At 39.8% G+C, this 27041-nt stretch overlaps 1 protein-coding gene across 3 annotated transcripts in view; it reads left to right on the forward strand.

Annotated features, from left to right (window-relative positions):
* Nucleotides 1-686: 686 nt before the first annotated feature.
* ABCC1 (ATP binding cassette subfamily C member 1 (ABCC1 blood group)) overlaps nt 687-27041 on the forward strand; it is a 55764-nt gene continuing 29409 nt past the window's right edge. For all 3 annotated transcript variants that reach the window (XM_084295791.1, XM_084295793.1, XM_084295792.1), the window contains exons 1-11: nt 687-812; nt 14704-14880; nt 15682-15807; nt 16969-17106; nt 18272-18397; nt 21455-21516; nt 22356-22487; nt 23759-23983; nt 24540-24717; nt 25422-25583; nt 26289-26381. In XM_084295791.1, the coding sequence (XP_084151917.1) occupies nt 765-812; nt 14704-14880; nt 15682-15807; nt 16969-17106; nt 18272-18397; nt 21455-21516; nt 22356-22487; nt 23759-23983; nt 24540-24717; nt 25422-25583; nt 26289-26381 (1467 nt within the window). In that variant the 5' untranslated portion in view covers nt 687-764. The remainder of the gene's footprint in view (nt 813-14703; nt 14881-15681; nt 15808-16968; nt 17107-18271; nt 18398-21454; nt 21517-22355; nt 22488-23758; nt 23984-24539; nt 24718-25421; nt 25584-26288; nt 26382-27041) is intronic.

The following is a 27041-nucleotide window of genomic DNA, read 5'->3' on the forward strand; positions in this document are numbered from 1 at the left end:
ATTTTTACACTAGCCCAGTGAGACCTGTCTCTGTGTGAATAACTTCTCCACTACCGCAGTTGCTGTGGACACAAAAGAGCATTTTAAATTGAGGTTCTTTATGTAACTTGCATAAGGAAACTTCAAATGTTGGTGCCCCTTTTTTTCATACATCAGTGTATGATGCCATTCCTACGCATGGGCCATCCATGCTCCAGCAGGTCTGTTCTGGTACACTAGCCTGTCAGCTGAGCATTGATGCCGCGAATACATGTTTAACCGATGGGTTTTAAATCAGATATAAGGAGTGTGGAGGGAACCAGCTCCCATGAGGACTGTTTGAGGGAGCTGGGGATGTTTAACCTGGAGAAAAGAAGGCTCAAGGGAGACCACGTTACACTTTACAGTGACCTTAAAGGAGGTTGTAGGTCGGGGCAGGCTTTTCTCCCAAGCACCAAGTGATGAGACGCCTCAAGTTGCGCCAGGCGAGCTTTGGGTTGGATTTTAGGGGAAATTTATTTACTGAAAAGGTTTCTCTGCCTTCCCCGCCCTTCCCCTCCCCTCCCCTCCCTTCCCGCCGCCCGCCCTCGGCCGAGGCGGGGCTGCGCAGCGCGGCCGGGCGGCGCCGCCGGGGCTCGGCATCCCCGTGACCGCGGAGCCCAATCGTGGTGGTGCCGGGCCGAGCTGAGCCGTGCTGAGCCGAGCCGTGCCGGGCCGTGCTGCTGGGGTGCCGCCGGCCGGGCACGGCGAGGTGTGGAGGAGGAAAGCGCAGCGCTGCGGGCTCCATGGGGATCGAGAGCTTGTGCAGCGCCGATGCCTCCGAGCCCTTCTGGGTGAGCCGCGGGGATGGGATGGGACCGGCTCGGCTCGGCTCGGCTCCGCTGGGCTGCCCGGTACCGGGCGGAGCCGCCGGGAGCCGCGGGCCGGGGGAAGGCGGCAGGGCCGGGGGCCGCCGGTGTGGGGCCGACTGTGGGGCTCGGGGAGCTCGGGGGGACTCCGGTGGTGCCCGGGGCTCGCAGGGGAGCAGCCCCTGGCTCCGGCCACCCCCGGCTGGACGTGCAGTGGCAATAACCGCCCGCATGGACGCTCACAGACGGCTGGAGAGGCATGCGGGGTTGTGAAGGAGGCCAAACATACGCTTTCCGTGGAGGTGCAGTTGTAGCCCGCTTGCAGAGCGATGTTTTCAGTTTTTCTTAAGAAACAGCGGTGAGCGGTGTGCGGATGTTGCAGTGCAGGTCTTGCTCCTGCCGAGGCACCCAGTGCTGGCAGCAGTGCGGCCCCTGAGAGGGCAGAGGGGTGCTGGAAACCCTGCTCTGGAGGAAACAAGGTGTGTGGACAAACAGGTTGTGCAGAGGAGGGGAAAAACATAGACTTATTTCTTAAACGACACCCCTCAGAATGTAGAAAGCAAAATACACGCACAAAACTTGGGGGGGGGGAGCTGCAGAAGGTGATGTGGGGTAAGAGAAAAACACGTGGTCTTTCGTAGACTGTTCAAAAAAAACTTTTAATGTTTTTATCGGGTATTTGCCAAGTGTATTGGGCTAATGGGATACTTTACTGGTTCAGAAAAAGATAAGATATCTCAGAAGATAGCATTGCATTATTTATCTCAAGAACCGTTAAAATATTACTCAGCAAATATTAGGAAGATCGTTTGCACCTCAAGGTGTTTAGCTTTTCCAGCCCACCAGAAGTCACCTTGTTAACCAACTTCTATGTTGCTTATGTTATCTCAGCTAGTTTCCAGGTTTCTCAAAACTGTCTAAATTATGAGCTGCTATCAGATTTTCCTTCCTCTCACTCATAGAACAAGACCTTTTTATTTGAAGTGTCTAAGACAGTACAGGTTTCAGAATTCTCTTTATGGATAAATTTAGATGAGAGTAGTAGTCTTGTGAAAAAGAGCTGCATTGAATTGTGGAATTGAAGCATCAGGTAGGAGCAACAACTAGACTTACTGTGTTTGAAATGTCTAGTTTGCCTAGGACTTCTGATTTACTGATTGTTTTGTTATAAAAACAAAATACTTGTATGTAATACAGCCATTTTTGATGGTTTTGGTATGTTGTAATTTCTGCAGAGCTTTTTTACTAGCTGCTTTGGTTTCCAAGAATATAGATGTCTTTGTGATTTGTCATCCTTCTCCAAACCACGTGGAGTCTGCCTTTCATTTCTTGAGCAAAAGATCCTGTGGGTGTGGTTGTTTGATTTATGGATTCTTCTAATCCTGCAAAAAAGTGATTGTGGATTCCAGTTGGTGCAAGATGTGTCTGGAAAAGTATTCTCCTTTGCTGAACTTTGCCTGTTAACATCTCGATGCAACAACAAAGCAGATGCATTGTTCCAAGTGGTGGGAAGGGTGGAAATGCTAGTAGTGGTGTTTATGGGTACTCTGACTACAGTTTATGGTATTTCCATTGTTGCTATGATTTGTTGATGTTGAAGTTGTAGTGGATTTCCAGAAAATGCCTGTGCGTATGCTGTGTTTTATGGGACTTCCAGGTACCACCTATGCCTGTGCTACTGTCTTTCCTGTCTTGAGGGGTGCTGCACGCTTCCGCTTTTCAGGGCTGGGCCACATTTATAATAGCTGGTGACACAGATATTTGCATTCTTGTGGTGAGCTATGGTCACATCAGCTGGGCTGAGGCCCCGCTACTTGGAGGAGCGGGATTTCCTAGCACTGGCAAACCCAGTTTGTTTCAGTGAAGGAGATGCAGCTTCTCTTAATTGTGGTGTTGAGTTTGGAACAGCTTAGTTCCAAATTGTGGGGGACACTTCACAGGTAGAAAGGACCTAACGCGCCTTTAAAAACCGTTATGCTAATCTTCTTAAGCCTTGCTGCCCAGGATTTTTCTTGTTTGCACACCTAAGGAATGTTACTGTTGGAAATTCTTGTCTGAATTAAACAGACTTTTTATTTAATACTCACTCTGAAAGGTCCACAGCCCAGTCTGCTGTCTTCTTCAGCCCTTGTTTTCCTCTTGCTGTTTAACCCATCTTTGGTACCCAGCATCTTAACTTTTACCGCAACCAGATTTGTGTACAGAACTTCGCTGTTCCTTGCTATTCTTTGAACCAGGCTCCCTTTTTGGAAGCATGCTGTTTCATCCTTGCTGTCTCCCCTAGTGTTGTTGAATATCTCACTGCAAGGATTTAATTTGTAATACAAAATTACTGCTGTGTAAGATGTTGAGGATACCAAAAGCTTTAAAAAACAAAACAAAAAACAACACAAAAAAAACAAACCACCGAAGAACCTGTGAGTTAGGGGTAACATTTTGCAGTACTTGCATTTCAGTTCAGTGACTTTAAGGGCCTGTTTAAACTGGAAAACTTGTGTCCTGAAGTGCTGGGATAGCTTCATCTAGAGTATCAAAAGTATATATGAGTGCAGTCTGCCTTGCTTCAGTACTAATGTGCAAAAAAAAAATAAAAAAAATTGAAGGGTTGAAGAAAGCTATCATTTTAGATCCAGGATGGTAGTTAAGGGAGGCCTTGAACTTAATGTATATTTTTGCTCGCTGACCTAGCAGTGTGTGTATATATTTATGCACACTTGCATGATCTATGGTCTCAGTGCAGTTACATTCTGAAATAGTCTGCTGGTTTTCCTCTGAATACAGTTTTGAGGTAGCTTCAGTTTTTCACAGCTTGTAAGCTATGTGGTATCACGTCTAAAGTCTGTTTATGTCTGCAGTTCCTGAAGGAAGAAGTTGGTAACTTTGTGATGCTGATGAGTTCTCATAGCTAAGGTGCAGCAGGGCTTATATGAAAAAGAAGTAGGAGGTACAAAAACGCCGATTCAAACTAAGCAGTTCTTTACAGTCTGTCCCCAGCTGTTCTGCCAGGTTTTACACGGTGTCTTAGTTATTCATTAGGTGTTTATAAGTCAAGTACAACCTGAAACTTTGAGGTTCTTGCTTATGCTTGCTGATAATCTTCCTGAAAGAGAGTTCTGAAGGAAAACCACATTTTTTTATGGAAGGAGTAATTTCATGTTCTCAAGTTCTGTGGCTCGTGCTGTCATGTATTAGATAAGTAGTAAATTAGTATATATCTTGGAATCTTGGAGCTTTTTGCACTGTGAAATGTCTTTAGTGCATTTACTTAGTCATAAAATGACTTAGAAAATAACTTGTGGCAATTAAGATTTTTTTTAATGTATCAATAATATACTTTTATAAGCACTGATAGCCCATAACACAGTTACTGATGTGACACTATCAAATGTGAGATCTCTGGATTCAAGCTATCATGTAGATGCAGCTTGGGCAAGCAGGCAGACAGTCTTGGAAGCTTAAATGCAGTGTGTGGTTTGTACCTAGTGAGTTCCATTTGCTTTTAATTTGTGTGTTTATTTCCTCCTTTCAAAGGCTCAGGCATGACTGGGAGGTCAGTAATGTCGTAGTGGCAAACAAAAGACACTTACAGAAGGATAAAGAAGTTTAATACAAAGAATATTTAAAATAAACCAGTATAACAGATACTTATTACACACACAAGTCTAAAAGTCCTTCACAAAGGAGATCAGTGACTGCATAAATTAGGAAAAAAAAAAAAGGGGGGGGGGAGGGAAGGGGGAAGTAATGTTCTGTAGTCTTAATTTACAGAAAACTAGAAGACAAGGTGGTGTTTGATTTAACTGGAGGCAGCTCCTGCAAAATGGTGTTTCAAGGTTTTGCCTAGTTTAGGTAGTAATAAGACTGTTGTGTTTTACACCTTTATCTTCACAGTGGCAATTTCAATATGGGTTTTCTTAGCGATGTTTGAAGACAGATTGCATCTTTTAGTAATTATTGCCTGCTTTTCCCTGTAGTTTGATAGTACTTTGTCAGTGTGTTTGTGGCAGAGCAAGGTAGATAGCCTCAGGTTCTGTGAGAGTGGTGGTAAATCTGTGAGTTTAAGTTCTTTAGTTATAAAGGTACAGAGTTTATGAGTGTATTTGTTACAACCCTGGTATTAAGAATTCCAATGAATATGCAGATAATAAAATTGCTTGTATTTACTGACCTAGGAAGGTCACACGTGGACAGGAATTAGAACAGAGGAGGAGCAGAGAGTTAAACAGGAAAACCTTTACACAAGATGGTGCATTTATTATAATTAGCAGCTAATTGCTTTACTGTCACTGCTTGGTTGAGTTTTCATCTGAGGAGGAAAGCCAGAGCAATTTGTCATCTCCTTCTCATTTAAACCTGTAAAAGAGTTTTGTCTGTGGTCCTTTTTCATAAACATTAAAATGGTCTCTGTTGGTTCAGGATAGGTTAGTTCAGGGAAAATACAGGAAAATGAAGCCTGATTACTGTGAGTTGATGAGGATTTTCTTAACAGCTGATCTGTCATTTTACAGCTGTCGGTGCAAGATAAATGTTCCAAGGTTGCTCAGAAGAATTGAGCACCCCAATAAGCTGTGCCCTTCCTGCAGCTGCAATGCAGTTCACATTGAAACACTGCTATACTCAGCCTACGTGGAGGTTAAGCGGGGTTGCACTGAAGTCATTCTGGGTCACATCTCTAAAAAGCCTATTGCAGGGTACTGACCTTTTACTTACTTTTAATAGAGTCAGAATTCCTTGCATTACTTTTTTCTCACTGTTTGCATCTGTGATAGGTTCAGACACAGCTTATTACAACTTGAGCTGTTATCTTAGTCCTTTTGTAAGCTTTGTGTACAGGTGTGTTCAAACTTCTCACGGTGACTTGAGTTTGATATACAGGCTGTTGAGTTATTAAACGAAAATACCATTTTTAGTGCAAAAAGGAGATGAGAAAAGGAATATTTTTCCTGTGTCATTTTAAATAATATTTTTAGTTCAGAACTTTACAGAAGGATAAATGTTGTACCCTTACTTATGAAACTGTCAATGGTAAACAATATTTGTTGTCATGGGGCCAAATGTTGTCTCATGGTACTTGCAGGCAGGGCAGGGTACAGAAATATTACAGAGTCAGAAACGCTTGAAATGTGCTGATGCTATCTGCCATATGTTTACCCGGCACAAAGAAATAATGCCGTATTTCAGAGGTTTTTTTTGGCTTCTTTGGATTACAAAGATCAGCTCTGTTAAACTCCACAGCTGCAGGTGCTCCTTTTCTGGCAAAGTTTTGGCACTAGCTGCTTCTTTTAGGCTAAAGGGAAACACAATCAAAACATGCTGCTGCTTGCCATTCTGCACACAGACAGCACTGCACAGCTGAAGCTATTACAAAGGATTTCAACTCTTTGCTAACATAGGAAATACCAATGTTTTGCATTTGGACAAGGAGGTGCAGACACCTGACTTAACTTTAGGACTAGGGCTGAAAGGTAGAGGCTTTTTCTAGGATGTGTTAATAAATCAAATCTGCCTTATGGAAGTTATTACTTTTGAGAACTTAGACTTGCTAAGATATTTCTAATAGACAATGCAATGAGAAACTTCCATCTTCTTTATATAAATGATATAGATTTTTTTTTAGGATCCTTGTTTATGTTGTTACATGATTTATTTATTTCTTCTTTTGCACTGGCAGTCTGGTCCTGTAACAACATTAAGAGACTGTAAGAATAATGCTTAGATTTCGGAATTATTGTGAAATGAAGGAGGAAGAAGGGTCTCTTTCTACATCTGAAGTCTGGATCTGAGTATAATATTGTGGGAGGTTGAGCTGGAAGGTTTGTTTGTGAATGATTCAAAGCCTTTTATTTAGACGGAACTTCTTACATGGCAAAATCTTAAATGGGAGACCTGTTACTTTCTTCTTATTAAGCTGTATTATTTGTTTCTTGCTCCCATAACTACTCTTTGGCATTAACCAACAAACTGTTAGCTTTATAGCTTTTTGGTGTTGTTTCATTAATGATTCTACAAGGAGAAATATTTGGTTCTTACTGTTTGGTCAAGGAAAAAACAAACAAAAAAACACAAACCAACAACCTGGTATCAAGTAAGAGAAGATGCTCAGTTGCCGGTAAGTTTAATTCTCCTGTGGTATTAGTAAAAGCATATTTCTGTGGGTGAAGATGTGAGCCCCATGAGAGTTTGTGATCCAAATATTAATTCCTACATCCCAATTTAGTAATTACCTTTGATTTTTCTCACTTGAGCTTTGTGGCAGCAGAAGAACAAAACGGCAGGAAAGTGTTGATCTAACCAGGCTGTTACTGGTCTGTATTGTGAGGGTGTTAGCACCTATCCTCACGTGTGACCACAAAGGCAAGTCTTGAGTTCTCTACTCAAATCAGTGATTAGCCACGCGGCATGTTCATTTATTCTACTGCTTAAGATAAATGGTGTAGTTCTGTGTAGGGACATAATTGTTCTGTTTCTCCTTGAAGAAGTGGTGTTTTCAGTCTCTGGAGGTCTGGGAATGAGATCAAGTATCTGGTTGTATGGACTTTACTTTTTAGTAGAATCCTTTCTTTTTTTTTCTTTTTAACAAAAAACCATGGGGCTTTCAGTGAATGTAGGAAGTAGCTGCTGGACAGACATTATCATAAAATCTGTACAAAAAATTATTTTTTTCTGCTACTCCCTACTTGCAGACTATACCCTTAGATTATGCAATAAAGCAGTAAGCCATTTATTTCTTACAGTTAGTGGATGTCTTCATAGGAATAGGCAGCATATTGAAAGCTTTCATTAAATACAACATAAACTTACTTTTCATGCATTGCAGCAAAGTAGAATTTTACTTCTCAGCAGAGATCAATGCATTTTGGTTAATTTTATGCTTATTAAGAAAAAAAAAAAAAAACAAACACCAGAGGAAATAAATACCAATGAAGGTGAAAAAATACATGTCTTTGTATGTTACACAACTTCATCTGGAATTGGTTTTAGAGCCATTGGATCCTCTAATGTAAGGAGTGCTTTTTTCAAATACTTCTGCTGTAATGCATGTAGTGTTTTCAAAGGATTTATAAACATGTAAATAGAAGGAAGCTTATGGTGGTTGCTTGTAGTGTCATATATCTAACTTAGTGTTTCGTTAGCTTCACTTAGGGCTATAGTGATTGTCTGCTTCTAATTCCTGTGAATATAACTGAGGATACAGGAGAGCTGTGGCTGTAATTTCGTTGGTAGGTGTGGGTATTTCTACTGCTTTTTTGTGGGAGTTCTGGAGTAAATTTTTTTTTGTGTGTATCTGTTGCCTGTTTTTTATCAACTTGTCACCCCTTGTGGTTCAGTCTGAATAGTTAACACAATATGGCAAATGTTACGCTGGTGAAGGTGTGTGTTTATGCTTGTAGGCTCTAGTCTCAATATGCTGTCTTAGAGAAATGCTGAGCCTCAGTCCGTGCTTCATTATCTGACAGTGGAATGTGAATGAGGGAATAAAGATGATGTATTTGCAGTACTTTGAGAACATGATTTTGGTCTTTATTCAAAACTTCTAGGGATGAATTTAATAAAGTTTGCTTGCTAAGCTGAATAGCTTTGAAGAGTTCTTTCAAGTTCATGACTTGAAAACAGACAGGACTTGAAAACTTTTTCCAACCCATTACAAAATCTGGATCACTTTGGAGTTCTCTATTTTTCTTCGTTTTTAATGCAGACAACAGTGTAACCATTCTTACTGGTTTTGATGGAGAATGGTGGTATCAGATACCTCCAAAGCAAGTTCAGAGTTCTTCAAAGCAGCCTTAAACGGAGAGGTCCTTTTCTCCACCCCATGTTGTACACTGATGCTAGTTCTTCTGAGGTTGTATGCTTGGCCAGGTCAGGAAAATCTTCAATCTGGGGAGAGGCAGATGGGAAATTTTCTGTTGTAAATAACGTAGGGTTAAGGCTGATGTCCTTGCGGCAGGCTGAAGGAAAAAGATTGAGTCAGCTCGTGGATTGTTTGAGTGTTATACTGGGGAATTTTTTTGTGTGATATCTGTTAGATTGTGAGACTTCCTATTTGGATAAGAAAGTGGTGATACTGTTATAATGAAAGTTGTCAGTAGAAATAACAGTGTTGGTGCCAGAGAGACCTAATTACGTGCGTTCTACTAAATGTAAGCATTGAATTAAACAAAAAAAAATATTGCTGCTAAGAAAATAAGCTTGTAATACCAAGCTATGGTTTCTCAAAGGTGGTTCTTCTGTGGGTGATATTTAAGAAGGGAGTACACACTGATATCAGTATCAGCTCCCTTTGAAGGAATGTTGACCTTGAAATTACAAAACTACCCTGGAATCTTAATATCATTTTTTTTACGTAGGTGCATAGTAATGTTTAAGTCATTTTTCAGTCACAGCTGGTTCGTACAGGTGGGTTTAACAGTGTGGCTGTCAGCCCACATCTCTAGCACACTTGCGCACAGCAGGCATGAAACTGAGCGATTTTGGTCTCTCTGTTTCTGCCAGTGAGAATTTTGAAATGTGCTGTGGGTCAAGTAGGATTATTGATGTGAGAACAGGCGGCCAGTGGCTGTTCACTTAGCAGCCTCTCCCGGCTGCCAGGAGAGAGGCAGCCAGGCACAAGGTCCTGGCAAGTGTCAAATACTGTTACTCCTTAGAGTAGACACACTGGAGGTATGCAGCTTGCCTGTAGTCTTCCTTCCCTCAACAGCAGCAGAATAACCAATCCTTTGTGTTGCCATTTTGTCTTACAGGACCACTGCCAATGTTTTTATCTCGCCTGTTCCTGAAATTTTAGACAGGAATTAACATAACTTGTCCTTACCTTTTTTCCTAGGGTTCAGGCGCTGTTAAATACGCAGTTTACCTCTGAATAGATCCATGTGATTCCAGGGAACACCAAGCATTTTTTGTGTTTATCTTAGAGGGTTTTGCTTCAAATATGATATGAAGCCTTCTTGTGCCAACAAGCTATTTGGCGCAAAACCTGTGGTATTTTTTCAACTACTGTGCTGGAGATAGAAATGAAAATTTCATTTTTTTAGAATGAAAACTGAGAAACTGAGAAATGGGTCAGACAATTTTAAAAATACCCATTTGCTATTCTGGGAAACTTTAAAGTTGCCAAGGGAATTAAAAAGCAAGGGGAAAAAAAACTAAAGCCTGGGATACGTGCGTTTCCTGGACTAGATTAAAAGTAAGCAGACCATCCAAACATCCACCAAGAAAGGAACAGAGATCAATCACTCTGCAAATCTTTTCCTGTGGGTACCTGCAGTCATGGTTCAATCTAAAGGCTGCTTCCAAATTATGCTAATTGTAAAACTAACCCACTTTGTCTCTTCCTCCTCCTGCATTGCAGGAGGCTGCTAGCTTGTGTAACCTTTTAATGAGTACTTGGATCTCTGTCATTTGATGTGCTCTTCAAAATAGAAGTGTTAGGTGATCCACCAGAGTGAATATTGTTACTAAGTTTTGAGATGTGAAAATGGGACAACGTACTGCTTTAACAGAACTTGCAAAAATCATTCTAATGCTTTATTCAGGGGAGAAAATAATTCGTTTTGCTAATTAAGGTCTATTAAATACAAAGGTCTGCTTTAGTGAATGCTTCTGCACTGATCTTTACGGACTTTTGCTTCTGCTGAGACAAAACAATTCTGAAACTGGGTTTATGTAAACTAAAGGAGAAACATCTACCTGAAAGTGGCAGGACTAGTCTAGACTTCTGTAACTGAACACTGTAATTTGAGTATGAATACATGTTGGTTTCATGATGAGATTGATGCGTCTTCCAGCTGGGGTTGAACATCATAAAACTGTGGTATCTTCCGTGCAGACTTCTGGGTATGCCTTCCTTGGGATGGTGTGATTTAACATGGGGAGGTATCTAAGTTCCACCACACTGCTCTCTCACTTCCTGTCCTCAAGGGAACAAGAGGAAAAAATACAATGGGGGAAAAAAAAAAACCCTCTTGGGTTGAGATGAGGACAGGGAGATCACTCACTAATCACTGTCGTGGGCAAAACAGACTTAGCATAAAGGAGATTAATATAATTTATTGCCTATTGCTAACACACTAGAGTAGAGAGAGCTAAAAGCAAACTAAAACCACCTTCCCCCCATCCACCTTCTACGTCTTTCTCCCTCAACTGGGAGGAATGGGGGCTGCGGTCAGTCCCTAACACTTCATCTCCTCTCCACTGCTCCTTTGCGGTCACTCTGCCCCTGTTCCGTGTGGGGTCCTTCCCAAACTGATCCTGTGGGGGCTGCCCACAGGCAGCAGCTCTCCAGGAACTGCTCCCCCACAGCTCCGTCCCACGGGATCCATCCCCCAGGAAGCAAACTGCTCCAGCACGGGTTCCCCATGGGTGGGCGGCAGCTCCCCCCATACCCCTGTTCCTGCATGGGTTCCTCTCCACGGGCTGCTCCTGTGGGGGCTCTCCATGGGCCGCAGCCTCCTCCAGGCCACATCCACCTGCTCCACCGGGGGCTCCTCCGCAGGCTGCAGCGTGGAGATCTGCTCCATGTGGGACATGTGGGCTGCAGGGGGACAGCCTGCTCCACCAGGGGCCTCTCCGCAGGCCGCAGGGGAACTGCTGCTGCCTGCCTGGAGCAACTCCTGCCCTGACCTTGGGGGCTGCAGGGCTGCTTCTCTCAAGTTTTCTCACTCTCTCTCCCCTCTCTCCCAGCTGCTGTAGCACAGCGGATTTTTTCCTTTAATTATGCTCCCACAGAGGCCCCACCTGTATTGCACATGGCTCTGCTCCGGCCAGTGGCAGCTCCCTTTGGAGCTGTCTCTGATCTGACATGGAGCAGCTGCTGGGCTCTGCTCACAGGGGCCACCCCTGCAGCCCCCCCTGCTGCCAAAACCTTGCCACGTGGATCCTCAGATGTGAGTCCCCCTTGACTTTGCCTGCTTAATGTCAGAACTGAGGTTCAGTCTGGGATCCTGCTTCAGAGGCAGTCTCCTGACAATCCCCAGCCCTGCACTGTGGTTCACGCTGGAGTGGGCTGAGCACCCCTCAGACAGGCACTGACTGCGGAACGTGCTCCAGGGGCTGTTGGGCACTGCAGTCAGTCTGCAGGGGGGCCTGCAGCTCCCCTTGGGTGTACCTGTGTGAAAAACACTTGGTATGGACATTAGGTCCTCAGCAGCATGTAGCTTGTTTCCTATTTGTGCTGCTGCCTTGTGTAGACGTAGCTAAAGAGAATTAATTGCACCTAGGAAATCAGCAGGGAAAATGCTGCCACGTGTGTCTCTTTGTGCATGGTTTCCTTACCTATTGTCACCTGAAATGGATGTGAAGATGAAGGGGTTCTGTACCTCACCTGCGTGCAGCCATTTCCTTTGCACAAAGTACAGCGTGTTTTACAAATAGCTTGCTTGGCTTCTGGACAGCCTCTGGATCAAATCCTGGAAGAGCGTGAAAGAAGATACACCGATGTTGCTGTAGCTGTTAAATTCTAGCAGTAATCTTACCCCAGCCTGCCCGCTTGTCCTGACTTTCTGCTCTTAACCCTGAAGTACTGTTGCGTCGCACCCTCTTGTCTTTTGCACAGAAACACATCAATTGCAAATATGAAGGTCCAATGAACTACAGATTGCACATGTTTTTTTTAGAATATCCTCTGGCCAATGTGCCCAGCAGTCATGCATGCAGCACTGCTTCCTTCCACTTTGCCACGTGGCAGTGACACCTGCAATAGCTGTCCTGCCCTTTCAGGTAGGCGCCTGATATATTTTATTGCAAGCAGTTTAAAACAACACCAGAAAAGAAGGTAGTTAACTTCCTTAAGCAGCGTCTAAAATAAATAAAGCATCAAATCTCATGTTTATTTCTTTTTCTTTTTGGTAAAGCGGCTTAAATCTTGTCCGTTCACTTGTGTAATCATATTAACCATCTTAATTTGTCAATTGTAAACTGTTCTTGCAGAGTCATGAGACTTTTTTTCTTGGCTGTTGTGCTGGAGCAGAGCAGCTGGGATTTAGAAGGCTGAAAAACACTTACGTGGTGGCTAAAAGTAAGGATGACTCAGCTGAAATTTCTGATGATGTTATGCAGCTGGGGAACTTAAAAGCATGTGGCTCACCCACAGCCTTGCAGAGCTGCTGCCTTGTCACGAAAAACTTATGTGATCCCCATGTGGACAGGCTAAAACACATTTAGGCATTTTTGTGTTCTACCACTATTAATTTATTTGATTCAGCTGCGTTAGGTTTTGAGATGGTTCTTTTATTTTTTAACTGGAAAAAAAAAGTGAAAAGAAATTTTAGAATGCTGTGGAATTACAGGGGAGAAATAACAGCTGTGCATATTCTGTTGTATCTCAACAAGTCAAGTCCTAGATTCGGACAGAAAATGGGAGCAGAGTGGGGCATGAAAGTATATTTGTTTATATATATTTTTTCTTCAAAATAACCTTTTGGAGAAAAAAGGTCAAAATTACCATCTTTATGCAAAATGGTCAAATTTAAGGGGAAACCTCCTGCTCTGTGATTATAATAGTATCTGGTCAGCAGTTTTTGCAAGTTGTATCTTTCCTTTCTTTTGAGGTCTGTTTATCTCTATAATTGTGTATGATACTTTGTTTAACCAGTGGAAGCTGAGAGCAATTAAGGATACAGATGTCGTGTTCCTGTGCGGTTTTATAGCTGAGAAAGTTTACTGCCACTATGTCCCAGTTGTGGTACTGGTGTTGGGTGCAGTTGCAGGCTATACAACAGTCCAAAAAAATGCTTTGCAGCTGAAATGGCACTGTGATTGACAAGCCTTTGGGCATGTGACTGCTTGTCTTGGCTGTGCGGCTTTTAAACCGAAACCTGTAAGTTCTGCTTTGGCTGATGAATGCTGCAGTCTGTGTGCAGGAGCAGTATGTTTGTATTGCGTCATTTTGGTGGCGAGTCAGAACTGCACAGCACTTCAGAGGAAATGTCCCTTGTAATAAATTTTACAGCGAAGACAGTAATGCTAAGGTAAAATTTACTGGAAGGGATTTCTCTAATGCCAGCCAATGATAAATAGGGTATGAAAGTTAATGTTACTACAGATTCTGGAGAAGGAAAGGTTGGATTGGGATGTGGTTTAGTGGGTAATACTGAGGGACGGTTGGACCAGCAGATCTTGGAGGTCTTTTCCAACCTGAATGGTTCTGTGTTCATAATTAGCCCTTGTACCAGGAATGGAAATGATGATCACATTTTCATTACTGTGTCAGTTCTGGTTTGAGCATACGGTGTTTTTTCTCATTTTCAACAATTACGTTGAAAAAAATAGGGAAGCAGTTATATTGATGTATATTTTCCTTTTGTTCAGTGGGAAATAGGCTGCAAGGGTGAGCCTGTTCTACTTACTGCTGTTTGTGTGAATTACCACTAAGTCTCAACTGGGTTTGCTGCAGACAGCTTCAGAGTCATCAGACTTTTACGAATAGTGATGTTATCTCATGCTATTCACTCTTACTGTGTGCCAGATAACACTTCCACGCTTAAATATTGGAATGGAGTATATCTGGCTGTTTATGTGTACATGGGTAGTGGGAGATGGCTAGCATTGGCACCTTATTTTTCTGCAATGATAATATGAAAGTGCTGATGAAGGCTGTTAAAGATCTCAATTTTTATATTTGAATGAGTTACCTGTTATGGGAGCTGTGGGTAGCCAACAAAAGTGACTCTAATGGCTTCTCGTGAAGGCTAAAAATTTCTTAGCTGTGAAACGTACAATAAAATTAGATGCATCATTTACAGTATTAGATGCACAATATACAATAAGTTACAGAATAAGGCAGATAGCAGCTGCTGTTTTTTTTGTTTGCTTGTTTTGTTTGCTTTTTATATAACAAAGTTCTGTGCTTTCTTTAACACAACCTACTTTTTCTCCCCAGGATTGGAATCTGACATGGCACACAGAAAATCCAGACTTCACCCAGTGCTTTCAGAACACAATTCTGGTCTGGATTCCTTGCATTTACCTGTGGGCCTGCTTCCCAGTGTACTTCCTATACCTTCGCTGCCATGACAGGGGGTACATCCAAATGTCAAACCTCAACAAAGCCAAAACGGTACGTGACTTCTTAAAATCATAACTTAGTAAGCTTATCTGTTTGCCTACCTGAGCTAGGGGGTTGGACCTGATGACTTTTGGAGGTCCCTTCTAGCCGTAACCATTCTGTGATTCTAAGTTTATCCCAATTTTGTTTTCAGCTATGTTTCAGCACAACTATTTTTGTTGAACATCAGTCTCTGTCCATGCACACAATATCTAGCTGTAATCTACTTGTTCTACATTTGTTTGATTTCCAAGTCTAGTGTTTTTCTTTTGCCCTGTTATCAATAGGCTTTCTGAAACTGTCATATCAAAAAAGCATGCAAATCATTTGTAAGACCACTTGGAGAAGTCTATTTTGAGGCAACTCAATCTTGAAACCTTAATAATCCCATCAGCTTTTTAAGGTATACAACATATGTTTCTAGAAGTTCTGCTCTACTTTTATTGTGAAATTAGTTCTTAGTATTTTCTTAATATTTTTCTGTAGAACAAATGAAAAATTTTAAAAAGGGCTATAATAACAAGGGTAGTTTCTTGTCTCTGCAGTCTGTTATTCACACATGGGATTCCCCAGCTTTCTGCTTCATAAGACACTGAATTATATAGTACTAAAAGTTAAACTTTGTTCTTGTTTGTGGGATTTGGTAGATAAAACCAAATTACATTTCTTCCATGCAAGTTGTTAAGTAGGATTGTCTAAAATAAGTGATCTGATTGTGACTCTTACATTAACCCACTGTATGTAGTGTTCATGGAAGTATTGCACTGTGTGATCTGTGTGAACTGATGTATAAAATACACTTTTGTATTGCAGGCTTTGGGCTTAATACTGTGGATAGTCTGCTGGGCAGACCTTTTCTACTCTTTCTGGGAAAGAAGTCAAAATATTTTTCGAGCTCCATTTTTTCTCATTAGCCCTACAGTATTGGGTATAACAATGGTAAGTTCTTCTGTTATGGCCTGTGGTGTTCCAAGGCCTTAAGCAATAGTATACACCTTATTCTTATGCACAGTGTTTTCATTCCTTAAGCTACAGTCCTTACGTTAGAGACTCTATTTGTAGCTGAACTGTGAAATGGTGACTCTGGAGTGTCTGCTTTCTTTTGATAAAGGAAAAAAAAAAAAGCTCAGCTTTGCTCAGTGTGTCTGTTGCATGTCAGCACGCAAGCCAGTGCTCGTTATCTTGCTTTTTTTTTTTGGTAGGCTTGAGCTAGCTTACATTTAATAACTTGATTCAAGCATAGGGAGAAAGAATCAAGCTGGGAGGACTGATGAAATTAGATGATAAAAATTTCAACAGTTTTTTATGAAGTTCAATGAAGGTGTTACAAACTTTCTTACATGTACCATTCTTCAGAGCATGTTTTCTTTATGTTTGGAGCCCCACAATGCACCTAGGGGTCCCCATCGAGCTGCTTTCTACCCTGGTGCATAAGTATTGTTTTTCACAGCAGTATCTCTGCAATTTTTTCAAGTAAAATGTCCTGTTATTGATTAAACAGTTGTCTTACATTTATCACCGACTTGGAATAGAGGTGTTAAACATGATGGTTGGGGGGGAAGAACAAAAGCAAACAAAAAACAAAGCAAAAACCCCAGCAGCCCTGAAGCAAACTGACAGATGCAAGACCTGTTAAATAGTTTGTGATGGTTTATTGGGTAGATACCAAACTTTTGTCAGACTTCTTGTGTGGAAAGAAATCTTTGTTTTGAAAAGAACTAGTCAGGAAATACTTGAAAAGTACATAGAGTCACTATAATTACATGTTGATTTGCAATGTAAAACTAGGAAAGTGAAAAAATAAAGACTGGCAGCTTTTGACAGTGTGTTTGTGTATGTGGTAGTTTGCTTCTGTCGTACATATCCCTTTCCCATTGTCCACTACCTGTCTTTACTGCTCCAGAGATTAATTCTATTTTTTTTTTTTAACTTAAACATATTTTTGCATTACATTTGAAATCTCTAGCTATTAGAATACTTGGGAGATAGGGGATTTGAAATGTTTAATAGTCACAATTTAACATGGTACATTGTATATGTATATAATCTGTTGTTGTAAAACCTAGCTTGTGAATATATTTCCATCTTGTTTATCCACAGTTGCTTGCCACGTTTTTAATACAATATGAAAGAATGAAAGGAGTCCAGTCTTCAGGTGTAATGACGATTTTCTGGCTCATCTCATTGCTATGTGCCACAGTAATTTTTAGATCCAAAATAATATTTGCCTTAAATACGGTAAGTGATTGCTAGCCTCATTCAGCTGAAAGTAATCCCCAATACTGCTATAATAAAGTACTTGCTTGCTGATTATGTTGGTCAGGTTAGTTAATGATCCATTCAGTGTACCTTCATTCCCTATGTTACAAAAGCAAAATGAGCGTGACTTAATGGCTCTTGTTTTTCAGGTTTTGAAATGCTAGTGAAATTCGTAGTGATTGTACTGTAGCAACAGTTGCCAAGAAAGTTCCTCTGGCTGTTTGAGAAAGGGGATTCGCCTGCTTGAATAAAATAAATGTCTGTAGTGTTTGATATGAAACTCTTTTGGGAGTTTACATCTTCCTGTTGATTACACAGCAGACTTCCTGAAACACTTGGTTTGATGGTGATGTGGTCTCATATCTGATGAGACAAAATGAAAGTACAGAAGTAAAACATTTTTTATGTCAGTTTGCTTTATAGTAACACCTCAAATAACAGCTTAATGTGCCTGGAAATGACATATCACTTTCCTTTCTTTAAAGAAAAGACATTTTGTGACATTTGAGAGCTTTCAGCCGTTTGTTTTTAGCTTTTGAGGGTGGTTTTTGTCTTTAACTATGTGCTAATATGTAATATTTTTGTCTTTAACTACGTTCATCCTTGTGCTTTAATTTCTGTGAACTGTGTGTTATGTGTCAGTCCCAATAGAAAAAATGGAAGAACCTCTGGAGTTTGAGCACAACAAATTGTAATCAAAATTCTACTTCTCTGATTCTTGTCTTTTTTCTGTACATGCCAGTAAATTTGCTTTGGAAAATCCTTTCTATCCAGAGCACAAATGCTTTGTACTTTGATTCTTAATTGGGGCAGGCTGTGTTGGTACAGAGCATGTCTTAAGGAGCACATCTGTACAGAAGAAGTTTATGCTTGTGTATTTATGGCACTGATAGAATGAAAACAAAGAAGGGAGATTCCATATGTGATATCCTCCATCTCCTCCCTGCTGTCTTTACCTTCTCTTCACCAAAATAGTCATTGACTTTAATTTCCAGGGTGGTTGGTGGGTGGTGGTGGTATATGTAGTGTAGTATCGATGTAGTTTGCAGAATTTACAGTAAGGATCTGTTTTTTGTAAATAGTAACATGCTGTTTTAAAGAAATTTCTCAAGCCTTTTAATTGCAATATTACCTTCCTTTGTAGGGTGCTGAAGTGGATGCATTTCGTTATGTCACCTTCTGCACATACTTCATCCTGTTACTTGTACAACTCATACTGTGTTGTTTTCCAGAGCAACCACCTTTGTTTTCTGAAACAGTAAATGATCCTGTAAGTGTTCAGTCTACACTGAGTATTATAACTGATATGTTTTATTCAATGAGTTATAGGGACATATTCTCGTAAATGCTAAATCATTGAAACTTTCTTGACTTGAATTTGCAGTAGAATGTTCTTTATGCTCCTTAGTTGGTAGAGCAGAAGATGGAGCCTGTAACATGTAAAACAGGGTGGGCTATAGTTAAGAAAGAGAGCAAAACCAGTCTCGGTCATTTCTGAATAGTGTTCTTAAAGGTAAAGTCAATGTTACTTACATTCAGTAGTGCTTCTGGCAGTGAGTGGGAAAGTTTGATTTGAAATGCTGTCTTCCTGTTCATCTGATACCGTTCAGTAAGCATTGAACTCATAAGAGCGTGCATTCCCTTTCAATTGAAGGTGAGGAAACAATTTACACCTGTAAAACTTGAGACTTTGAATAGCTGTATTCAATTTTGTAGGAACCTGTTGTGTCAAGCAACAGTTGAACTAGTTTGATTGCAAGAACTCTGTCAACCGCAGAAATGGCAGTTAAGGTTAGAGGGTGGTCTGCATGTAGAACTTTCATTTTCTGTAGACATTATCTTTTTTCACACATATTCATAGTTGTATGTGCCAGTTATATGGCACACATCTAAATGACCCACAGGATGCTGGATTATTATTCTGCTTGCTCAGCCCTGAGCTTTATCTTCTGAATCCCAGTGGAATGATGGCTGTCGCTGCCTGGGCTTGGTGGATGTGCCAAGTTCGGAAACCCCAGTTCTTTATTTCTTTTATAAAGGCTCATTCTGGGTTGATGGATGTTAGCTGGCACTGACTGATGAAGGAAAGTTTGAAATGCATGTGTGTGTGATGAATGTTGCCTTTTTAACTATGGAAAAGGACAACTGGTTGTAGCAGTCAATGAATTGCAGTTTCTACCTTCTTCAGTATCCAGTGTGCCTGTCTGTGATGCGCTGCGTTGCCACTGGCAGACGGTCTGCATGTGTGTGCCTGGAGAACAGTGTATTGCTGAGTCTTTGGATTCTCTTCATTCTTGGGTTCTTTTCATCTTATTCAAGGATGAAAAGTATTCGACAGTATACCGTGGATTTATGAAAATCTTTTTTTTTTTGCTTTGATTACAATAATTGCAGGGTGCTCTGAAAACAGTCATTTGTTCTTGTGTCCTAAGTGCTTCTAGGAGTGTCTCTAGGAAATAAGGCAGACATTCCATTTTAACTTTTTGATGAGTGTTGTGTTTGTTAAATGTTATGATAGGAGGAAAAACAAAACAAATCATGTCACTCATTCTTAAAATGTTTTATTTCCCTTTGCCAAGCTTTTCCACAAGAGAAATGTTTGTTAGTCTTCAGTAAAATTTTACTACAAGTTTAGTTAAACCAAAAGGTTATGGTGAAATTTCAGAGATGTAGATGTGATGTCTATAGAAATGAAACAATACGTTTTGCATCTTGTTTTTGCTTTGTTTATGTTATGTAGGTCCAGACTTCTTATAGCTCATCATTATTCTTTTCTGGCGTGAATGTCAGTAGGATTAGCAGTATTTCAGGGTCTTAACATAATGCTATTTTTAATAAAATGAAATGGTTACAATCCAATGTAATACAAACATTTTAATATTTTAAACACTTGCCTTTAGAAGTCCTGTCTAGGTAGTTACAATATCTAGTTGGCTCTTTAAATTCCAGTTTCCATTCAAAAATATATTTAAAGACTACAAAGGAAAAATACAATACAGTATTTTCTGTAAAGTTCAGAATATTTTGAAATTTTTATGAAATAGGAAATGTTTGCTGAAGTAGAAGTTTATCTGGCAAGAATGTTGAGGTAGCTAAAGGCTGTAAGTACCTCCCTCTTCTTTTTTTGAGCTTTCTTTGAGTTAAATTTTTTAAATTTATTTGTTAAGTCAGGCTGTTGGATTTGCTTGCAATCATTCTGTTGCAAGTATTTAAGTATGATAGAAATGTTGAATTCTTATCCCTTTTTCCCTGTTCAACAACAATTAGCTGTCTCATACTATCGTTTTTCCATACAAAGTTTAAAAAGAAAAAAAAATCTTCTGTGGGGAGGAGAGGAAATGCACAAGTCTGTTTTGTGTAGCTTGACTGCAACACACTTCAAACCATAGCTTAATGGAGAAGCCACGTTGTACAAACATGAGTTGAAAAATGTAAATCTTGGGAAAAACATGGCTCTGACTGTTTTAATTGCAGTACTGTAATGATGTTTGAGTTTTGTAGATGGAAATACCTGTGTAGCTCCAATTATAGTTGATAAAAACCATAGTGGTTTGTGTGCTAAAGGAGTGGCTTGTTTTAGCATTCTTTAAATGTTGTTCAGAGCACTGAAAGAGGGAAGAGAAATCTCCACTGGATTTTTGCAAGTAAATCACCTTTGGCGCCTTTTGAAATTCTTCCAGCCTCCTTTTGTATTATTTTAATCCAACCAGATTAGGAGAGGATATTAACCAAAAGAAAAGATTAAAAAAAGATATGTTGTTCTGGATGTAGAATATGAGCTAGCTGTGTGCAATTGTAGGATGCTTAAATTTCCCATGCTTGTTGATGAATGAGATACAGGGCTTTTCAGGATCTTTTTGGGATGCTTTGACTGAGCTTGATTTTTTTTCACTATTATTTGTGTGTCATTTTTGATGGAATCGTAGCACTTAGCTACCATAACAGTACCCCTGAACTTCATTAGTGACTCTAACTCTACCCAAATAACATACTTATGCTCTCATGATAGCATTCCTTACATTGATACAGTTAGGCATTGATTGTGAATAGTCTGGCCTGTGCTGTCTTATAAAATTCCATCAACTGTTTGTTGCCTTGTAGATACAGAGCACTGCTTTCTCTGTCCCAGTAGGCTGGTCTGCTGGCAGCTGTGAAGCTGGACTTTTGCCTGTGTTTTCTAAAGAATTTCTCAAAAGCATAAATGAAAATTGAATAGTTAGGGAAGGAAAACAATAATTCAAAGGCATTTTTTCTGTTTGGTTTGTTTCTTATGTCCTTGTGTCAGCCATTCTGTTACGTGGATTGATTTCTTTTTTCTCTCCTTTAGAAACCATGTCCAGAGTTCAGTGCTTCTTTCCTGTCCAGAATCACGTTCTGGTGGATCACTGGGTAAGACCCGCATGATACATAAAGCACCAGTTAAAGTTAGACGGCATTTCAGGATCCTGCATTCTGAGATCAATTAGCAATAATCATGCAATACTAACTTTGTTTTGGTTGGTAGTTTTGTAAACAGATTAAATTGATAATGAAAACAAAACAATTGGTCTTTTTTTACTTCCTAATCAAGGGTCTTTGATTTGAATGTTGCTTAATAAATGTTTTTATTGTTTGTCAAAACAATTTGATCAGATTTTTTAATTTGGGAAATATAAAAAGGTAGAAATTATCTGCTGTGTTTAGAAATTAGGGCATTCAGAATTGATAGTTCTTTATCCAATCCATTCTTTTTTTGTTAGCTGTATGACTTGATTGCAACACATGTTCTTATGTGTTTAAACATAGAAACATGGAAATATATTATTAGTGTATATTTGTGGTTGGTGCTTGGCTAGAGTTTAAATAGAAAGCTAGATGAAAGGAATGGCTTTATAAAATTAAAGGCTAATAAAGATTTTGCAACTTAGTAGGCATGGGAATGTTAGTCACCTGGCTGATTTTCAAATGAGATCACTTTATCCTTTCTTTTATTCTCCTGAAATTTGAATTCAGTGGCATATCTTGGATCCTTAGATCTTTTGGTTTCTAATTCTCACAGTAAACGACAGGAGGATATCCATTGCTAAACACCATTTTAGTGTCTGAACTTGTGTTGCTACAGGTACTAATTCTTGCATGAATTTTCATGAAGAGCTGGTTTTGTTTTGGGGCTGGATGTCACTCACTGTCTTATAGCACGTATATCTCTAGTATTCTCAAATACATTATGTTAATTCTTTCTAATACAGGTTGATGATTCAGGGTTATCGGAGACCTTTGGAAGCTAAGGATTTGTGGTCATTAAATAAAGAGGACACATCAGAAGAGATAGTGCCAGGTTTGGCTAGAAACTGGGCAAAAGAGTGGGCAAAGACCAAGAGGTAAGTTAGCTATCCTATCAGTGATAAAATTTTCACTAACAAATGAAAATTGATTAGTCAAGAACCATTTTGTTGAAATATTTATGGATTTTGTGTGTGTTTCTAAAATGCTGAGAAGGAGGAAATAACTGTGTGGAAGTACATGCTGGAGAATACTGGGGAAGATGCAGCTGAATGCGCTTTGATCCCACCAGCATGATTTCTCTGTATTGCTCTGATGGAGGCACCTTTGGGAGCTTGGGACAGGGCAATGTTGTAAGGGGTGTGGTGGTCTCACTTGGCTAGTGGCTCCTCTGAGATGCAGAAGTTCAAAAGCTCAAGTTATTCAAGTGCTAGCTCTGGATTTGTCCTTAACTGCATATAGAAAAGGAACAAAATGGTGTTTTTTTGTTTGATGAGTTGCATCAAGTTTTGCTTAGTCTTTCATGATCCAAAGGCAATTACTGTAATTTTCCTTGTGTAGGAATTCTCCTCCATACATACCCTGCTCCTTAGGAGGGAATATTTTCACACAATCAAACTTTAGCCATGCAATTTAGGAGCTTGGGCTCCCTCTATAGTTAGTGGAGTTCTCAGGAGGGTGGTTCAGGATGTAGAAGTGAGAGGCTTATTTCTTTCCTTTCCCTATATAGGGAGCCTGAACACCTAAGCAAGATGGCTAAAATTAGAAAGACTGCATGCCTGCAGTTTCTGTTCTCCTTTCATCATCTTTTACTGCACCTAAATAGAAGTATCTTTTCATTGAAGGAGGAGTGCTTGCTTTCTTGCAGTGTATTTTTACGTACAGCTTGTCCTCAGAAGTTCGGAAGTACGTAGCTTGATGGAAGCCAGCTGCATGAAATAGATGTGTTCAGCTCATTGGGGATGACTGGGCATAAATCTGACTGCAAACTTTTAACTCCTGTAATACAGTGAGGCTTCCATTTTGATGAAGGTTCAGCATACTGAATTTTAGAATAATAACATCCTTTTTTATTTGAGTTTAACACAGATTACAACCCTCATTCCCCTGGACTGCTATAGGAGAGATTCACAGTAAAACTCAGTTAATCTATAAAGAATTGCAGTGAACAGCTATCCCTGTTCCTGGGACACTTGCTGTTTCTAAAAGAATGATGTAAGACAGGCCATTGAGTTGACTGATATCAGAAATTGTTATCAGCCTAGTTGAAGTAAACGTCTGATGGTATACTGCACATTTTTCCATTTGGTTTTATGCTTGAGTAAAGGCTACCTTGTATGCCTTCAATATATTTTAACTCTTATTTCAGGCAACCATTAAACATCTTATACTCATCCAAAAAGCAGCAAAAAAGTGACTCAAATGGTGATGTGACAGAAGAGGCTGAAGCTTTGATTATAAAACCATCTCAGAAGAACTACGAGGCATCTTTATTCAAGGTGTTATATAAAACTTTTGGACCGTATTTTCTCATGAGTTTCCTGTTTAAAGCAGCACACGATCTCTTGATGTTTACAGGCCCAGAAATTTTGAAGTAAGATCTATTTACTTTATTATTAAATTAAAAATATGTGGACAGATTTTTAAGTATGCTTAAGTCATGCTTTTAAGTATACCAGTCACCATGTGCTTTGCTTCTAGCTAGATCAATGGAGTATAGCTATCATGCAAGTTTTCATGTGTGCAGATGACTTTGGCCCATTGGTTTTAAAATTATAACATCATACGCTAAATTTTTGACATCATAGCTTCCTTTCCAACACTAGGAAGGCCACGCAAGAGCATACTCAGCAATATCAGGACAATTAATGTATACTTGTAACCTGTGATGATCGTGGGACTACTCAGAAATCTAAAGGTTAATATAACCACAAGTCACAGTATGTAAAGCAGCACCGAGCTAAGGCAGTAAGAGAGATTGTATGCTTTAAGGTGAGAAGTAGTAAAAGAACTAGAAGTAGCTGCATTTGAGTCTGGCATTTTGGGTGCTTGCATGACCCATGAAATGTTTAGAATAATCAAAGTCTGTAACTGCGAAATTTCCTTTTGATTTCATTATATAGCAGGATTGCTGATTCCTCTCTCCACAGATTGCTAATCAACTTTGTAAATGACAAACATGCCCCAGACTGGCAGGGCTACTTTTATACCGGGTTGCTGTTTGTCTGTGCCTGTCTTCAGACACTGATTCTTCACCAGTATTTTCATATCTGCTTTGTAACTGGAATGAGACTCAAAACAGCTATTGTTGGTGTAATTTATCGAAAGGTAAGTGATTCTTCTAAATATATGATGATGCCACTCAGTGGCTGTGAGAACACGCTGCTTAGATCTGAATAATTAAAGTTGTTAGGAATCAGCCCAGCAGTCTCTTAACTCTTAATAGAAATAAGAGAGTATCTGATTTATAAATAAAAAGCTTTGAGATGAAAACATTTTCAGAATTACTGGTTTCTGACAACTCTTCCTTCCCACGGGTAAACAAGAAACCTTTTCTCATTTAGACAGCAGGTGAAACTACTTAAATTTGTGCAAAAATTAAGATGTATCTACATTTACAGCTTACTTAGTGACTTAATGGGCAGTACCACCTTTTCCTGGAGTAATCTGGAACATTTTAGAAAGCTTAGGATTATTTGCTGTATGTGAGAAAAATATGTGACAAGAAGCGAAGATTCTACTTTTTACACTTAAAAGAGAAAAGCAACCCTATGCCCCCACAAGCAATAAAAACACCAACCAACCCTATTTGCAAATACCTGTTGCTATTTTTAATTTAACCCGAGTGCTTCTTCCATCAACACACCTTACATTTTTTTTAAGATGTGCAGGGTAAACAGAACATGAAGCATGAAAAAGATGCTTAAAGATGAAGTTTGGTAAAGCAATTTCAATTCCGTGGAGAAAAAGGAAATGAGTAAGTCTTTTCATGTTGTTTTCTTTTTTTTTTTTTTTTTTTTAAATCCACCTAGGCACTCGTTATCACAAATTCTGCCAGAAAGACTTCTACTGTGGGTGAAATTGTAAATTTAATGTCTGTGGATGCTCAGAGATTCATGGACTTGGCTACCTATATAAACATGATTTGGTCTGCACCCCTCCAGGTGATACTAGCACTGTACTTACTGTGGCAGGTGAGTATTGTGTGTGTTGTATGCTGTTTTGAATTTGGTAATGTGCTGTTTCTTATCGTCATGACTGCAGAGAGCTGTTCAGACCACTGGAGTGTTTACAGCAGCATGGAACAAACGCTGTTCAGAATTCTTTCAGAGCTACTTTTTTTCAGTTACCAAGAAGGAAGGCTTTGGATTTGTATAACCTAGTGTATATGGGTAGGATGCAGATCGGAGCTATTAATTTTGGAGGGACTGCAACACCTACAGTATCTCATTTATCATGTGATTTAAAGAAAAGTGGTCCTGGTTCTACACTCAGAGTCACCGTATGAGAAGCATGTTTCTAGTCCAGTCGCCAGGCTGTCTCTTGCCAGTTCTTACTGTCAGTCTGAAGGGTAATGAAATTGATCAAGAAGTTGGTCATTCTCTGCATGGTTCTCTTCGTCAGAACAAAAGACAAATGTTAAAATCTCCGTTGAGTGAAATATACTTCTGTATTCAAGCTACTGATGTATGTCTAAGATTCAAACATGAAAGCATGTAAACTTAAGTTTAAGTCCATATTGGATCATCATCTTCTTCCCCTTAGCTGCTCTTGAAAAGGGAAGAAGATGCTGAAAAGGTATTTCAGAATGCTTTTCTGCACCACATGCAGTGGTTTGACCCTGGATCTTAAAAAATGGTTTTGAATAAATGTTTACAGTTGTGTATTTTTCTCTTCAGAATTTAGGTCCTTCTGTACTGGCAGGTGTGGCTGTTATGATCCTTCTGGTTCCCATAAATGCTGTGATGGCAATGAAGACCAAAACCTATCAGGTAAGAAGCTCTATGTATGTGACAGGGCTTTTAAGGAATGTGTACTGTTCTGTGACTTGTTTCTGAGTTGTGCCCCCTACCTATTTACAGCTTAAAAAAGAGAAAGGATGGAAGAGTCAGAAACGATGTGTATGCAAAATAAATGCAAATTAATGTATTTTTCAGCCTTACATCTATACGTAATCGTCAAAAAAATTTTCAGAAGTTAACAGCAAGGTTTGAAGATTAGCCAGCTTCAAGAAATGCCAGATGTTTAGATTGAAATTAGTTTTTAACTTGCTGCCTAAGAACTCAAGAGGAAACTTGTGCTACTGTTTGCCTAATGAACGTTAAAATGAGTGAAATATTTACATTTCCGGGATGGTGGTTGCAGTGTTGGTGTATCTTTTCTTGCTGTTTCTTACTTCTTCCAGGTGGGATGAGGAGGAAGGAGTGTCAGTAGTTGGCTCTTCTTTGGTCATAGTAGATTTCAATTAGAGAGGGTCAGTTTGTTGCAGAGGGTGCACGTGGGCAAATCTAGGCTCAAACTCTTGTTTGTTCTATTGCAAAAACAACCTCCAACAGCTCTGTGCTTTCTGGTAAAAACTTCACTACTAGCTAAGTTCAACACATTTCCCCTGACATTTGCTAATTTATTTGAATGAAACATTTTATCTCCAG

This window comes from Netta rufina, assembly GCF_964035555.1.
Source record: "Netta rufina genome assembly, chromosome: 15".
In the NCBI taxonomy this organism is placed as follows: Eukaryota; Metazoa; Chordata; class Aves; order Anseriformes; family Anatidae; genus Netta; species Netta rufina.